At 40.5% G+C, this 17,281-nt stretch overlaps 2 protein-coding genes across 14 annotated transcripts in view; one reads left to right on the forward strand and one right to left on the reverse strand.

Annotated features, from left to right (window-relative positions):
* The window catches only part of LOC125175639 (serine/arginine repetitive matrix protein 1-like), a 181,338-nt gene extending 179,250 nt beyond the window's left edge, over positions 1 to 2,088 (reverse strand). For 7 of the 8 annotated variants that reach the window (XM_047876386.1, XM_047876385.1, XM_047876383.1 and 4 more), the window contains exon 1: positions 322 to 2,088. In XM_047876386.1, the coding sequence (XP_047732342.1) occupies positions 419 to 1,873 (1,455 nt within the window). In that variant the 5' untranslated portion in view covers positions 1,874 to 2,088 and the 3' untranslated portion in view covers positions 322 to 418. The remainder of the gene's footprint in view (positions 1 to 321) is intronic. The other variant, XM_047876382.1, reaches the window with a different exon arrangement.
* The window catches only part of CD47 (CD47 molecule), a 46,431-nt gene continuing 30,462 nt past the window's right edge, over positions 1,313 to 17,281 (forward strand). For all 6 annotated transcript variants that reach the window (XR_007155911.1, XR_007155910.1, XM_047876392.1 and 3 more), the window contains exons 1-2: positions 1,313 to 1,445; positions 12,838 to 13,185. Coding sequence is in view for 4 of the 6 variants with exons in the window: in XM_047876392.1 (XP_047732348.1) it covers positions 1,400 to 1,445; positions 12,838 to 13,185 (394 nt within the window). In the remaining 2 variants the exon portion in view is untranslated. The remainder of the gene's footprint in view (positions 1,446 to 12,837; positions 13,186 to 17,281) is intronic.

Here is a 17,281-nt window from a genome sequence, read left to right on the forward strand (position 1 = left end):
AGACATCACGGGTAGAGGATTTGGAGAAGCAGGATACTGTGGTGAGAAACTGCTTTCCTTTCCAGCGGATAAGAGAAAAACAACCAAGGGGAGCAGACATATATGCACCCCATTAAGGTAGCCACCGGAGCCGGACTCTTTAAGGAGTTAGTTCACCATTTAGGGTTAAGTGTTACCGGTAGTTGTAAAAGGGCTTTCGCTTCAGGACGAAGGATGATGATTCAGTGAGACAGTCAAAGGCCTTGTCCACATTTTGAACCCATTTTTCAAGCACGCTAACCCCGAACGGTGTAGCGGGCTGCAGGAGTTGGGGTCACTCACCAGGCTCAATTGAGGATCCTGGGAAGGGACGTCTTGAGTGTGTCAGCCAGTTTACAACCGTGCCTGACTGAACCCGGGGGCTTGGCGTCAACCACACCTAAAGATGTTTACCACCACGACGGAAGGTGCTGGAGGAACCCTGTTCAGAGGAGAAACACACTAAAGAACAAGGCGAGAAAGCGCGAGGGGAGCCCACAACCGCACCGGAAACAAAAGCTTGTGGGGCAGGTGGACCGAAGCGGCGCCCAAGAGGGCGAGCGGGACCTCGCCGCAGACAGGCCCGCCCCCTCGCCCAACACTCAGAGAGGCGCCCCGGGCTCCCAGACTGTCGGAAGCGTAGCGACGCCCCTACGCGAGTGCGCTCGCGTTGAGGGATGGGGGGGCCGAGGCGGCAATTAGGGGGCGCAGGCACAGGTTCGGGCGAGGACGCAGCAGGAGGGGCTCGTGTGGGCGGAGACGCCCAGGTCGGGGGAGCGCAGCGCCAGGCGGCGCTCCTGAAGCGTGACGGTGGGAGTGAGAGCGCGGAAGAGGACCGTTGCAGGGAGGGCACGGGGCCCTGGGTGGTGTGAGAGGCACGGGAGAACCGCGGAGAGGGCGGGGGCAAGGAGGTACCGGGTAAACGTAGGAACACACGCTCAGCCTCCTGTGGCGGCTGGCGAATACACCGTGGGGGTGGGGAGTGGAGGGTGGCGGGACGTGACCCGCAAGTCCAGCGCGTGCCATTGCGGGGGAGCGGGATCCAGACCTCGTCGAAGCAGACCGGAGCGCGGACTCGAGCCCGCAAAGCCGAAGGGCTTCGCGTCAACAGCCCCGGCGGCGGGGCGGGGGCGAGTGCGCGTGCGCGTATCGCGCGGCGGGAGAGCGGGAGGGTGGGAGGGGAGCGAACGGGGGGGGGGGGGGGGTGGCAGGAGCGCGCGTGCGCACGGCCAGGCAGCCTGGGCGGCGGGTCCTGCCAGTGACGGACGGCGGCGGCCGGTCCTGCTTGTGACGGCGGTGGCGGCAGATCCTGCCTGTGACTGCTTCGGTGGCTGCTCCAGACACCTGCGGCGGCGCCGGCGGCGACCCCACGGCGGCCGCGATGTGGCCCCTGGTGGTGCTGCTGCTGCTGGGCTCGGCTTGCTGCGGTGAGTAGCCCCTTTTTCCTGGGTCGGCGACTCGTGTCTCGGCGCCCCCGCGGCGCCCCCGCGGGTGTGTGGGCTGCGCCCCGGCTGGCTCGGCGTCGCCCTAGAAAGGGTGGTCCGAGCGCGGGACGCTCGGGCCCTGCACGCTCCTGGTGCGAGCGTAGGAGGGCCCTCGGGTAATCCTGCGCCCCCTTCCTTCCTTTCCCTCCTCTTCCCTTTCCCCCCTCGGTGGGAGAAGAGTTCTTCTCCTCCCCACCCCCCCCCCCCCGCCCGTACTCCACCTCCAGATGCACACCGAAGAAGGTTCTGAGCCGTGCACCTCGCGCAGAAATTAACTGTGGAGAGAAAGGGCGCGATCGGAGGCGAGGGGTGGCAACTGTTGGGGGCCCCCCTCTTTTGCACCCCGCTTCCTCCTCTGTGTTTAAACGCATTTGGGGATGGAGGAGGGAGAGTGGGAGGGCCCGGGCCTCTTGCGATAGAAGTGCGCATTTTGGCGAAGTCTGCAAGATGGGATTTCTCCTGTTTGCCCTCCCACTTGAACATAGGAGTTAAGGAAACATAAAGGACACAATTAAGTTGCATTTCCAACCCAGCATTTAATAGGAAGAATATTTTGAGTGCTTTTTTTTTTTTAACTCTAGAAATAAGCTACCTGGAAACTCTCGCTACCCACCCCCACGCCCTATTGCTCGTTCCAAGTTTTTCTACTTTATTTGGGCGAACCGTCTTAATAGTAATACAAATTTCGCTTGAAATATGAAGACCGTAACCTCTCTAGAGTCCAAACATATTTGCAGCAGAGTGGGATTTGGTGTCTTTCAACGCCAAAGGCGTTTGGTCCCCCCAGGCTTTTGGAATCCATTATGCTTTTTTTTTTTTTTTAAACGTGTGCTTCCTCTGTAAAAAGTGAGGAATAGGAATTTTTGTGGCTCTCAGGTGCCTGTCATACTTCACATCTGTACAGTCTTCTGTGAACTTTTTGTAAGATTCAGAACTGAATTTGAGTAAAAGTAGGAAGCAATTGTTAAATTGAATTCTAGAATGCTAAATTAATTAGATTTTAAACCGATTATTAGCCTCCTTGTGTCATTTATAAAGGTTTGTGACTTCAAGCCACTTCCATTATGCCTTTAAATCCTTGGTTACCACTTTCCTCAATCTCTGAAACATCATGGGTTGTTGGAGCTGTTAATGATATCTTTATTATCTAAAGAGTTATTAGATAAGGTAGTATTTTCTTGTTATCATTAGTGGCTTATTGCCATTACTATTATTATACCTAAAATAATACTGCTTTCAGAAACCTGTTGTAGGATGAGAAAGCCTTCATGTTGAACCAAATTACAAATTTGTAATAAAATATCAATAACTCAGACCATTGGCATCAAAGCTAGTCTGAAGAATAAGAAGTGTAAGTCATATAGTATTTTAAAAACAGAGGTCCTGTTTTCAAGCAGATCGGAAAGAACTGTTATAATGGTACTTTTGGAGATAGGATTTTTGTTAGGCCATATTTAATAATAGTTAAGATCACATGTAATTGGTACTCATTTACATACAATATAAATATGCTCAAGTCCCCACAGTCACAGAATTCACAATTTATAGTATTTTATTGTAGTTAGTTAATAACCCGGAAAAAAAATAGAGGCATTATACTTTTGAGTTTTGTTGACTATAAAACAAGAAGTGATCGTGTTTGTCATAAGATATAATAGATTTTGTGTGTGTTTAATATGTGGTTTTAAAAAGGACATGTATGAAGATACGTTAACAGTCTCAGAACACGAGTAATTACCAACCAGGGTATTTAAGAGACTGAGTTTAGAATCCAAAATGAGTAAGAAAGTCACATATTTATAGGTTTATTTGTACTGAAGTTTGATTTTGCTTTCAGTTTTATACATGACTGTTAATCGAAGGCATTTTTTTGAAGACACTACAGTTTCAGTTGACCTTTGTGGTAAAAGAAGTTATCTAAAATGCTCCTTTCATCTACTTTCAGGCAAACTGCCACCCCCCTGTTGGTTTACAAGATGCAGAATGAATTACTAGGCTCCTTTCTTCCCCCCTCCCCTATAAGCCCAATTATACTTTTTTTTTTTTTTTTTAAAGCACATCAGCAGTTTCAGTAGTTTTCAGCAACTGGCAAATAAAACTTTACTCAAATAATGGCAGGGACATTGACTGTCTTTTCAGCGGTTGAATGATTTTTCTTTGTTCAAAGTGAGTTTTTAAAATCAAGGGTACACTGATTAAAAGACATTTTTATTATCTACGTCTGGTAGTAACGTGTCTTGCTTAAATGAAAATGTTTTCTTTTCTCTTAAAGAATGTATTACTTTTAAACACAAGTTGCCATTTTAAGGAAGTAAATGCCTATTTAAAAGTACTTATTTATGGGGCCTCCCCAGCAGTCTAGAGGCAGTGTGTTAAAGCATTACACTAAATGCCTACCATTAGGACACTTGCTCATGCTGTCATCTGTATTTTGGCAGATGTTTTATCTTTGCCACTGAGCTGTTAATGGAGATTTGAAAGACCAGGTTCTAAAGAAGAAAAATAGGTGTTTTTCCCAAGTTTGATAAATATTCTAAGTCCACAGTAATCACTCATATTATTAAAACCAAGTTTGTATTCCTTAATGTTAGTTCATCTATAGCTATATAGGCATTGTTTTTAATACTTTAATGTTCTTTTTGTGATATAATTTTCCTATAACCATTTCAGCCATATTATAGGTTTTTGCTGTTACCTTTTTATATAAGATAAAAATCTCTACATTTTTATATCTTGTGTCTCACTCAGACTAATATAGTGCACTCTTGGGTTGTCATAAAGCTACTTTTACTTTGTCTCCTGGTGCAGATAGTAGTTCCATGGCAAAAGAGCAAAAATAATAGTGTAGGATTGATTTTGTTAAACTCATGTAGTACTAAAGTACATAGAGCACCCAAGAAATTTGATCCTGATATACCTAGACTAAGGACTTTTCCTTGTAGTTACATAGAGTTGAAATGGGAATTATGAGTTCTAAACTCTGAATATTACATTTGCTATCTGTGGAACAGTTATATAAGACTCAGAATCTGGTCAACCCCAGAGTTTGAGATTAAGAGAATAAAAGTGCATATTTGAATACATGTCACACTTACAGTTAAAAGGTAAGGTAAGGCATTTGGCAACTGCAAGGTCTGTCAAAACTCCTTTTTCCATTTTGAGCAAATATGAGCCCATGCTATTCTCTAAGCACTTTGTAAGGCCCTCTTGTGTATAACAGATAAATTTCAGATCTTTTGCTTCTCAGTAACTTAAAATGTAGTATATAAAGGATAGGAAATTTTGTTTGTTTTTATCTCCTGGTGACATTTAATATATTTTAAGTGCTTGAGAAGCCCATAATTCTGGATGTTACTAACTTGAAACTTTCTCTCCCTTGCAATTCTAGGTTGACCACTTCTGTCCTTATAAGGCCACTTTAAATCTAGTGGGGGATTACTGAACACCTTGTGGACACCCCTACTTTCCTCCAGGCCTTTTTTGGTCTCTGTTGGGGAGAGAGCTGTCTAGATCCTCCTTTTTGACCCTAATTCTAACCCGATTCAGTTTGAGACTCCAGGTTTTCATACCAAGGGCTTGATCTAATGGCAAAAACTGGTAGGATTCACTTTGAGCTGTTATCTTTACTCATGAGCTTTGCTTCATTTACCTTAGTGACTGTTAGGCTTCTTACCCCATTCCTGAACATCCATTTCAAGCAGATAATTAACTTCCTACTCTACTGCAAAAAATAGTGATGTGTGGTGTGGACTTGCTAAGCTTCCCTCCCACCATTACTAAACTTATCTGCAATATCTTAAGCGGCCTTCATCTCGTTCTCCTCCCTTCCCCAGTTTCAGAAGTATACCCATTCACCTTTCCAAGGAAAGGTTCACCTGTCTACAGCTCTTTCACTTCCACCATCTTGGAGACTTGCCCAGACAGCTTAATTCTTTCATCTTAGATCTCTACCTTTCCATTGGCTTCTTCCACACATGCTCAAGTTTTACCCCTTTTGGTCTTAGATCTTTCATCTTAGATCTCGCCTTCTCCATTGGCTTAAGTTTTACCCCTGTTACAAACAAAGAAGAAAAACCAAAAAACCTTGCCCTTGTCCCCTTCTCCAGACTCTTTCTGTTGCTTTCTCTGTCTGCTTTCTTACACTGCCAAATCTATTGAAAAAAATAACTGCTTCTTCCTTCTTCCCACCCATTCACTTCCCAGTGCATGATGTTTGCTCCCACTAGTCTGCTGATATTGGTGTAGATAAAGAAGCTAATAATGTAGTTTTTAATCTAGAGGCTGTCTTTAATCATACCATTTAAGAACTATTTTGTTCATATAAAGACCCTTCTTTGGTGGTCTGCAGTGGTATTCTTTGCTGCTCTCACTTCTTTTTCTCACTTCCTTGATTTGTTCCTCTTTAATGATTTTTCCATAAATCTTGGTGTTCTCCAACATTTTATTCTCTTCTTCCTGCTGTTTGCTTTGCAAGTACTCTCTGGGCAATCTTGATTATGCTCACAATTTTCACTTACCAGCTGTTATCTTGGTGATTCCCAGGTATTAATAGTTCTGACCTTTCTTCTTAAATCCAGATCCATATGACCTGGGAACTATTGGACATCCTCATTTCATTGTACTGCAGGTACTTTAATACCTAGCCTATTAAATATTGAAAGAATATTCCCCTGTAAATGTCCAAAACTCTTTTCTCAATAAAATCCACAATCTAATGAGTTACACATACTCTTAGTAAATAACTTTAATTCTTTCCTCTTTCCCCTTGTTTCCCACATCCGACATACGTTGATTATATTAGATTTTTACTGTAATGTTTGGCTTTCTCTCCAGGTGTCAATTACCTGGACTATTGCAGTGGTGATCTCTTAGTGGGCCTTCCTTTCCTATCTCCCTTCCTGCCCTCAGTTTACCCTTCATACTACTGTACTGTTTTTTTAATGCAAGTAAACCTGAGTGTTTTGCTGTTGCTTATATTATCCAGTCCCAGCTCCTCAGAGTGACATGCAGGGAAGCCTTTACAGTATTTCTTTACCATCCCTTGTTCCTAGTGTTCACTTGAATAATCTTCTGCCTCCTGTTACCCACTTTCCTTATTCCTCTGTGCATGTTACATACTCTGCCTGGAAAGCCCTTCCTTTTCTATACCATTCCTACTCCTCCTTCAAGACCTAGCTTAAATACCATCCTCTAGGAAGATCATTACATTCATGTAATTCTTAAGAAACTCTTCCATGCAGTTTGCAACTGACTTGTTCCAGATTGTCCACTAAACTATGTTGCTTCTCAATTCCATAATGAGGTCTATTGAAGTGAGAAGCAGTGGAAGATTCACTGGACATATGAAAGAAGAGTGAATCCTTTTTGCTACAGTGTTTAGATTTTGATTTCTTGGAATTCATACTTTACATTTTTTTACATTCATAGGGAATGTATTGCTTTGTATTTGTTGGACCCTGGATCCATACATAGGATACCAAATGAAGACGCTGTCATTGTTTCTCTAACTTCTGAGACTAATGGAGATTTCGGTTAAGGAAAACAGTAATTGCAGGATTCAGTAGTTGAGTGCAGTGACAAAACTTGAACAGGGGGCAGTATGAGCAATAAGGAGGGGATGAATACGACTGAGTAGTGGTAGGGAAGGAGGGGAGGACAGGACTGAACATCTCCATTGTGTTTTAGTAGGAAGAACCAAAAGTAGCAGACTATAGCTGCCATTTATTGAACATTTCCTATGTATGCAAAAGCACTGCACTAAGAACCTAATATTTATTATCTCATTAAATCTTAAAATCTCTATGATGTATACACTGTCACTACACATTTTCTGGATGAGGAGACTGAGGTACAGAGGTTAAAAACGTGCCAAAGGTTATACAAGTATAAAGTGCTAAGTCTTGAGCCCAGGTCTGACTCCAGAGTGCGTACTCTTACCTGTACACGTTTGCCAGCATGTGCAGAGGTATGGAGATGAGAGGGCATTTGCAGATTCATGGAATTGTAAGAGGTCATTATGATTGGAGCTTAGTTTGGAAATGAGGGAGTACAGGAGGTGGGGCTGGACAGGATCTTGAAGGATCTAGTTCGCATTCGATGATAACGCACTTAGAATTTAGCTTGAAGGGGGCGGGGGGTGTTGTTAAAGTGTATTAGGCAAAAGAGTGCACATTTGCATTTAGAACAGTTATTTTGGGAACTGTGGAAAATACATTGAGGCTAAGATGGGAAAACACTGAGGCTGGAGGTAAGGAGCTAGTCAAGAGGTTACGGCAGTATCTCAAAAGAAAGATGATAAATGTCTAATTCGTACAACAGACATTGGATTGAGGAACCATTAAATAATAGGTTGAGCCTATCAAGAATTTTTCATGGCTAAAGAGAGGGAGAAATCTAGCATGATTCTTACTAGGTCCAGGTCTTGTTGATGAATAGGTAATAGAAAATACTTTGGATGGTGAGTATTTGGGAGGGGGATAGGAAGAGGGTAAATAGGCGTTTGGACATGTTGTCCAAATTTTAAATTAAGTATAGTGCATTCAAGTGGAGGTGCACAGCAGAGTGTTGGCTTTCCAGGTCTCCAGTTGAGAAAGTTGGGGCTTGGTTAAACAAAAAGTGTGTAGATGTTAAAACTGTGGATTAAGGAGAATGCTGGACCTGGGGCATTGGAAGGAAGGTGGGCAGTGCTGGTTATGAAGTTCTGAGGAACACTGATACTTATTGTGAGTCAAGGAATAGATTTCAGTAAAGAAAGAAAGATGAAGTGCGGTGGACAAAGCAGTAGGAGGAAATTCAGAATCAGGAGCTATCGCAGAGGCCAAGGGACAAGAGCAAGAAAGGAGCTGCCTACTGGCTGAGGAACTATAGAGTAGTCAAGATACAGAGAAAACCGTGCACATTCAGTTTTTCACTTGGGATTATTAGGGCTTGGCAAGAACTATTATAGTGAAGAAGAGGTAGAGGCCAGGTGGCAGAGATTTAAGAAGTGAATGGGAGGTGAAGAAATGCATTTAGATTATTTTAGGATGCTAGGGAAGAGATGAATGATTTTTTAAACATTGGCTAATATTTAAGCATTTTTTAAAGTATTACAAAAAACCCTATGTGAATGGCATAAAGGATGTAGGAGGCTGATAATCAGTTAGGGAAAGTCCTTAGGGAGATGAGTGGGTGTGGAGCCAGAAATGAAAACTAACAGGTGAAGGGATGCAATTCTGAAGAGGAGGAAGGTGAGGGGGTTGTGGATAGTTGGGGTTGTAGGTAAATTTATAAGTGGGAAGTATTGGAAGCTTCTGGCTTCTCATGTGAAGGACTCAGATTAAGAAATAGGGTTCCTGAAGCACCTGGGTGGCTCAATCAGTTGAACATCAGACTTCAGCTCAGGTCATGATCTCGAGGATTGTTATGTTGAGCCCCACCCATGTCAGACTGTGCTGACAGCCAGAGCCTGGAGCCTGCTTCAGATTCTCTGTCTCCCTCTCTCTCCCCCCAAAATAAACAAACATTAAAATTTTTTAAATTAAAAAAGTAATAGGGTTCCTTTGGAGAGTATATGATAAGCTCCTGCAAAAGAAGAGTGATTTAAGAGTTGTTGCAAAGGACAGAGGCTTTATGTAGCATATATAGAAAGATAAAAGATTGAAGACTTGAGATGGGTGGCATCTATGACAGTCTTCTGTTGTTTCCTTGGTAGCAATGCAAATTTTCTTAGACATCTGTAAGACTGGTTACACTCCTGCCCATCTATAGCACTTTCTTCATACCAAAGGATAGCACTTAGGACCTTGTGTTACAAAAAGTATGTATCATTCTTCCAAGTGAGAATCGAAAGCTTCTAAAAGATAATTCTTGCTTTTTTTTTTTCTTTTCTTTTCTTCCCCCCCCCCCCCCCCCCATCATTGTATCCTCTCATCCTATCAAAATATTCAGGTCAGGTAATTCTCAATAAATGTTTATTGAATTTGTACATTTCTGAGCTAAACTTGTGTGCTGTCACCACCATGTATTGAGCCCTGTCAGCAACACATAATAGCTGTTTTCAGGACTGTGATATGAGATGGTTTCAGTTGGTGGTCTGTATTTACAGAGGTTGTGAAGTCCAGTATTTTTGGCATTTTATATAAAATAATTTCACCATTTCATTTGTTAATTCACTGATGGTTATACTTACCTATTCCTATCTGATTTTGACTGCTATAGGCATATCAGAATTTACTTATTCATGTTAATTGCCTATGTGCTTTTATTTGCTCTCTCTATTTTAAATCTTTTCTTCGCTTTGATGTTTCATCAGAAAGCAATACACAAAAGAGAGAAAACCCAAATCAGATAATTTTACTAGGTGATAGGTTTTTTTGTTTTAATAAATGTTTGTAGGGATGGAGCTAGTAGTTAACAGCTAGTAGAGTGGTATATTTGGACTACTTTTATTTATTAATTAGTACAAGGGTTATTAAAGTTATGGCTTATCCAGGTCAATTTTGCTTTGGATTTTATTGACAGCATTTATCCTACTTAAATTGCTTCAGCTATAAAATTCTTTTGTTACAACAAATAATGGAGTGCAATTAGTGCTTTCTGTATTCTTTAGAAAATTCATTCTCTAAATGTAAGTTATGAAATTATGGAGTATTTGCCAGCCATTTCTTTCTTAGAGCCTTCTAAAAAAGTTTGTTAGGAGAACTGAGCTCTTCACTTTTATCTCTTTTATTAAACGGTAATTTTTAGAAATATTCTTTTTTATCTTGACTCAAATACAAAATGACCAAGTGTCAAAGATTTTATTTCACATGTTAATTAATAAGTAAGCCAGCAAGATGGTAAAGCCACCTTGATTTTAAAAGAAAATTGAGAGAACAGACACATTTATAGGCAATCAGGAATGCTGAAATGAATTTTCAAACAGATGCAAGACTGGTCAGTATCCTCAGGGCAATAAAATGTGCTTTTTTGAAATCCTCTCTTCTTCCAGCAGGGAGAAGTGAATTACAGAACAAAGTTTATTTGTGTCTCTATGTACATGAATCATTTGCATTACTCAGTTTTACCAAAATTGTAAAATAGCCCAGACAGACAAACACAGTGAAAGGCACAAGCCTTCTACAGAATCAGATATTCCCAAGGAATTTGTCACACAATTCCTAGCACTCTATTGAAAGGACACTCAGGAATCTTTTTGTCCATTTCAAAACCTTTCATTATATTTTATGACACGTTCCGTTCTAATTCCAACGTCATACTTACTTCTCTCCTTTTTGTACGTTGTAGTTCCCCCTCACCTCCAGTGCTTCCTTCTCAGGGGGAATAATTCACAACCCCAAGGCTAGGGACAATTACTGGAAGTACAGGTTTTGCCTGGCACTTGTGAATGTTTGGATGGCAAGCAATTTCGAGAAGTGGGAAGGGGTGAGCGGTGGACATCCCAGAGTTGGTTCAAACTGCACATTCCCAGAAATATAACAGTTTGGACCTGCCAGGTCCAGATTGTCACATTAAAAGGCTATGTTGCCTCACTTGTACAGTACTGCCCCTCATATTTAGAGCGTGGTATTGTTAGAGAGCACTTGCCCAGAAGTTTTCTCCTTTGGTGCTCCCCACAATTGTATGAAGTAGCCAGTGTTTGTTTTTGATCCTCTTAATCACAGAGAGTAAACCAGGGCATAGAAAAGGTAAGTTAATTGCTTGCTTTGTACTCAGGCTTTCTGAACATTGTTCACTTCATATTCCACTATGCATCCTGGCATTTAAGTGGGCAGTTACTAAATAATAATTATGTTCCTAGAACAATAACATTCTATACCCCTGATTTTTATTCCCATTTTATGAATGTAGAAAGAAGAAATCTTAAGGATGAGCTATTGAAGATGATGTTTTATTTATATTTGTTAGTGCTTTGTTTTTTTGAGGAAAGAGCCGGCTAACTACTTAGGTAAAAGAGTTGATAAATGGCTGAGCAATGTGGAAGACCGCTATAATTTCCCCATATTCTTGCACATTTTAGATTTCATTTATAAGGCAACAATAGTTTATCATACGGAGAAGAGCTGGATAAAATATGGTGGTCCCCCTTACCTGAGGGGGGATATGTTCCAAGACGCCCAGTGGAAGCCTGAAGCCACAGATATTACCAATCCTATATATACTATTTTTTCTATACATATCTATAATATTTAATTTATAAATTAGGCATAGTAAGAGATTAACAGCAGTAACTAATAATAAAATAGAACAATTACAACAGTATACTATAGTAAAAGTTATATGAATGTGGTCTCTCAAAATACCTTCTCTTGATAAAATGCCTACATGATGAGATGAAGGATGTAGGCGCTGTGACATAGTGTTAGGCTACTCTAGCATCTTAAAATATAGAAATTGATAATGAAATGAATGTATAATATGTAGAATTATAGAATGTGTCAGAAGGAGGATTCTCTGCTTCCAGACTGGTTCACTGCAGGTAACTGAAACCACAGAAAATATGACCATGGATACGAGAGGATTACTCTGGACCCTACTTATTAGCAGTATCTGCTCTTGGTTTTAACTTGTTTTTTAGCTTCTTTTGAATGGTTTATGGTTTCTGGGAGGAAAGAATACCTGTAATACATATTTGGAAATTGTTGTTCCATAGTTTTAATGAAATACAGGGGTGGGAAAATGCCTTTCAATTGTATATACTCATTTCTAATTCGTACAAAATGAGTATTGCTGTCTGTATTTTGCCACAGAAAGTGCTTTTTCTTCTTAGCATTCTAAGACTTTCCATCCTCATGGAGAGATGTGATGTGATTCATCTGGTTTACCTTTTTATATTATAGTAGACTCCATCATCTTTTTGGAAATGCAACATAAGGATAGAGATAAACTTCCTATCAGTTTAGCAAGTTCTATTTGGAGGAAGTATATGAAGTTGAGATTGGATATAATGTTTGGTTTGATTTTCTGTTCAAAATTTTCACATGGTGAGGACAGTATTTTTCTACATATATCAGTAGGCAGTAACGATTACTTCAAAGCTTCCAAAGCCAGATACTACACCTGCATGTTCCAGCAGGGTTGCTGAATTTATTCCCAAGATGCATGGTAATGTGTACTTTGTATTACTGAGGTTGAATAAGGAAAAGTTACAGTGTTCTCTGCCAGCTGTGCACATTAATATTGAAATAATTTGGGGTTTTTTTTCACCTTGCCTGTCTTCTGTATAGTTGCACTGTTTTCTTAAATGAACAAGAGAAGCATTGCTCTTTATCTTAAGGATTTGTAACATCTTAAAGTATAGAATTCTATAATGAAATGAAACGATTTTCTTTTTCTTTTTCTTTTTCTTTTTCAGGTTCAGCTCAGCTAATATTTAACATAACCAGATCTGTAGAATACACTGCTTGCAATGAAACTGTTATCATCCCATGTTATGTTAATAATGTGGAGGCCACAAACATTAATGAAATGTATGTAAAGTGGAAATTTAAAGGAAAAGACATTTTCAGCTTTGATGGCGCTGTAGAAAAGACCACTCGCGACAATAAATTTAAGAGTACAAAAATCATACCACAAAAATTACTAAATGGCATTGCCTCTTTGGAGATGAACAAGGAAGAGGCTGTTGTAGGAAACTACACTTGTGAAGTAACAGAATTAAGCAGAGAAGGCGAAACCATCATAGAACTAAAATACCGTATTGGTAAGATTTCTATAAAAGCTTCTCATTTATTTGTCCTGTAGCATCCTGATCCTATTAGAAAGGGGGCAGAATGGGGCTAGGCAAAGCACAGGCTATTAATAATGTTGATGTAATGTTTATCAGCTTTAAGATCATGAGTTTTATCTTACTTGCTTTTCTACTTTTCAGAGTAAAGCTCCTTTGCTGTTGGTTAATTTGTATATTGTGTGGTTCTCACACTTTTGGTCCCAGGACTACTCTTTGGGGTGAACAGTCCTAAGGTCATCTATGCTGCATTTCTGTTTGCTGCCATCAAAAGTACTCTCTTTCATGTAATTAATTTTCCAGCCTCTTTCCAATTATTTGGCCTTTTCTTTAACCTTACACTTTGACCAAGGGTTGACGAGTGCCAGCCATGTCCCCTCTGCAGAGACTAGATTAGGAGACTCAGGAGATTAAAAAATCAGATTATCATGGATGAGTCCTTAAGGCTTCCTATGCTTAGCTTTGCTTTGGTGTTTTCTTCATTGGCCAAGATTTGGAAGAACTAGAGATCCAATTCAGTGTATTTGAATTCAGCCTTGATTATAGCACCATGGTTCTGCCCTTTCTTCACAAACTTGGCTTGGTGAGTTGTATAAAGCAGTAGTTAGTTGAAGTAAACAACCTGCTTTCTTTATTGTGCCATCTGATTTCTTCAACCACATACAAGTGCATCATGACCTTCTGTTTGAAGTATCTGTTTAGAATCACTAGACATATTACTGATTTTAGGATTAGACCATACTTTGAGAACCTCTGCTTTGATGGGACCAGAACAGTTCAGTTGGATCACCTCTTTGTCTTCCCCTAGTGTTGAGACATTATAAAATGTCTGTCACCAGACTGAGAATGACCTGTTTAATTTGGTGGAATCTTTTGACAGTGTTTTAGGATTAGGAATCAGGAAATCTAAATTCGATCACCTATTTTGCAACTTAACTATTTGCCCATATGATCTTGAGAACTGTCTTCTCTGAGTCCAAGTTACCTCCCTTATCTCTGGGATGGGGATGAAAGTAGTTCCCTGCTTTTATGTATTCTGCAGTGTAATGAACATCAAATGAGATCTCATATATAAGTTCTTTGTAAATCAAAGTGCTTTGCAAATGTTGGTTGTGTTCCTGGAATGTTTATTTTATGAAGTAAGATTTATCAAGTTGTTGAAGCTGGCCTGGGATATTGTAAGAGGGATTTTTGTGCAGTGAGGAATGGGTAGGAGATAGTTAGAGCGGGCTGGCAGAGTTTGGAAGGCGATGCTGCTAGGAAATCTCTTATGTTGTAACTTGTATTAATTTGACATTAACTGGGACTAAGAAGCTTTTAAAAAAAAAATGTATACCTTTCAGCAGGGTCTGACCATTCAAACACTGGGATTACCTAGAATTAGGTAACCTGACACCTACTTGAAATTTTTCTGAAGGAATGTATACTTATGTGGGAATGAAAAAACAAGATGGAGGGGGCGGGAGCAGCAGTTTTGGAGTATAGCGTCAGTCCCTGAGAGACAGACTGTTAAACTCAAGATACGAGATTTGAAAGGCCAGAAGATGGAGTGAAGATGGATGGGAAAGAAATACCAGTATCTGAGATGAAGACCAAGTTTATATTTTCATGTGCAATTATTTTAGTTTTCTTTGTTTTCAAAGTACCCTATAAAAAAATGAGTTGTACTTACCTTTTGGGCCATTAGAATGAGAAGGTATTATTTTCTTGCAGAGAATGTTGAATACTATACAAGAAGTTTCAGACATTTGGCTTTGCACCCATTTTTATTTTTTGAAATAAAGATTCATAGGAAATTGTAAAGATTGAACAGAAAGATGCTGTCTACTGTGCCCAGTTTCCCCCAGTGATTACGTCTTCTGTAACTGTAGTAAAGTATCAAAACCAGCAGGTTCACAATGGTACAATGTGTGCATATTTCTTTGTCATTTTATCACATGTGTATATTTAAGTAACTACCACCACAGTCAAGATTCAGAACCATTGTTCCATTAACACAAAGATCTTCCTCATGCAATCCCTTTATAGTCACCCCCAACTGTTCCCAACCTGGCACACATTAATGTATTCTCTATGGCTATGATTTTGTCATTTCAACAGTGTCGTATAAGTAGAATCATACAGTATTTTGAGATTGGCTTTTTCTACTCAGCACAATGCCGTTGAGAACTATCCAATTTGCTGTGCGTATCAATAGTTTGTTTCCCCCACACTTTCTCTCTCTGAGCTAAGTAGTATTCCACGGTATGAGTGTATCACAGCTTGTTTAACCATTCACCTGTTGTAGGACATTTTGGTGGTTTCCAGCTTTTGGCTATTACAAATGAATCTGCTGTGAAAAATCATGTACAGGTTTCTGTGTGGACATAGTCTTCATTTCTCTGGATAAATGCCCAGAAGTATGATTACTGGTTGTATGTAAGTATATGCTTAGTTTTTAAAGAAACTGCCAAACTGTTTCTCAGAGTGGTTATTTCATCTTACGTTCTCATCAGCAACATACAAGTCATCTAGTTTCCCCACATCCTCGCCAGCATCTGGTGTTGTCTCTGTTTTACACCCATTTTTGACTGGAAGAAGAAATAAACCTCCTCTGCTCAAAAATGTTAATTTGGGGCAAGACTCTTACTGTGCAGTACAGAGTTACTATAGTAATGCTGCTTGCCCATCATGTGGACTTTGGAGATTTAGCAGGAGAAACCATTATCACTATGTTGTGCTGTTTTTTGCCAATGTAGGCATAAATGAGGAACAGAAATTACTTAATAGAGAAACCTACTTAATGGAATGTGGAGTAATGGTGACCATTTGTGTTCCTTTTCTGAGCACTAGGACTGAATGTGTAGAATATTATATATGAATGAGAGTTTTATATACCTCTGGTGTCTCTGTGTAGTAGTATACTTTTGGAAGGAGCACAGGACTTGAATTTAGAAAGATTTTTCTATACTTCACCATTTCTAGTTTAAGAAAACTAGGTTGAGAAACTCAACCAATCTGGCCCTCAATTTTTTACCTGTAAAATGGGGATACTGTCTCCATGACAGAATTGTTTGGGATGTATATAAGTTAATATTTCTCTTTCTTAAAAAGATTTATTGAGTACCTACTATTCCCAGGCACTGTGCTAGGCACTAGGGATTCAGTAATGAGTAAGATGTGATCCCTACTTTCAAGGAAATGATAGCAGTATAAATAAGAACAGTAAATGGGGCGCCTGGGTGGCGCAGTCGGTTAAGCGTCCGACTTCAGCCAGGTCACGATCTTGCGGTCCGTGAGTTCGAGCCCCGCGTGGGGCTCTGGGCTGATGGCTCAGAGCCTGGAGCCTGTTTCTGATTCTGTGTCTCCCTCTCTCTCTGCCCCTCCCCCGTTCATGCTCTGTCTCTCTCTGTCCCAAAAATAAATAAACGTTGAAAAAAAAATTAAAAAAAAAAAAAAGAACAGTAAAATAACCTAACATTTATTTGAGCGCATACCAGATACTTTATGTATGTTGTGTCCTGTGATCTTCTCAAGAATTCTAGGAGATAGACATAGGTCTTACCATTTGTTAGGTGAGGCAACAGGCGAGATTGTGGCGGAATTCAGTTCCTTGTGATTGTAGGACTTCTTTCTTTGTACTTCTGTTTCTTTGCTAGATGTCTGCTAGGGGCTTTTCTCAGCTCCTAGAGGTCACCTCATTCCTTGCCACACAGCCTCTTCCATATAATAAAGCCAGCAAAGGAGAACCTTCCTCTTGTACAAAGAATCTCTCTCACATTTTGATTTTCTTTTCCAGGAAGAGCTCAGACCTTTTTCAGAGCTCACTTGATAAGACCAGCCCCCTCTTCTCCCAAAGGCAATTTCCCTTTTGTAAAGCCAACTGGTTGGGCACCTTAATCACATCATCGGGATCCCTTTTGATACATAACACAACAGAATCATGGAAATGAAATCCATCATATTCGCTTCCCCATCCCTTCTTCAAGGGGAGAGAATTATAAAAGGCTGATTGTAGGGAGCAGGGATTTGGGGAGCCACCGTAGAATTATGGGTTTAATTAAGTAACTGGGGACTAGCCTAGCCTAGTCAA

The sequence above is a fragment of the Prionailurus viverrinus genome, chromosome C2 (genome assembly GCF_022837055.1).
Source record: "Prionailurus viverrinus isolate Anna chromosome C2, UM_Priviv_1.0, whole genome shotgun sequence".
Classification (NCBI taxonomy): domain Eukaryota; kingdom Metazoa; phylum Chordata; class Mammalia; order Carnivora; family Felidae; genus Prionailurus; species Prionailurus viverrinus.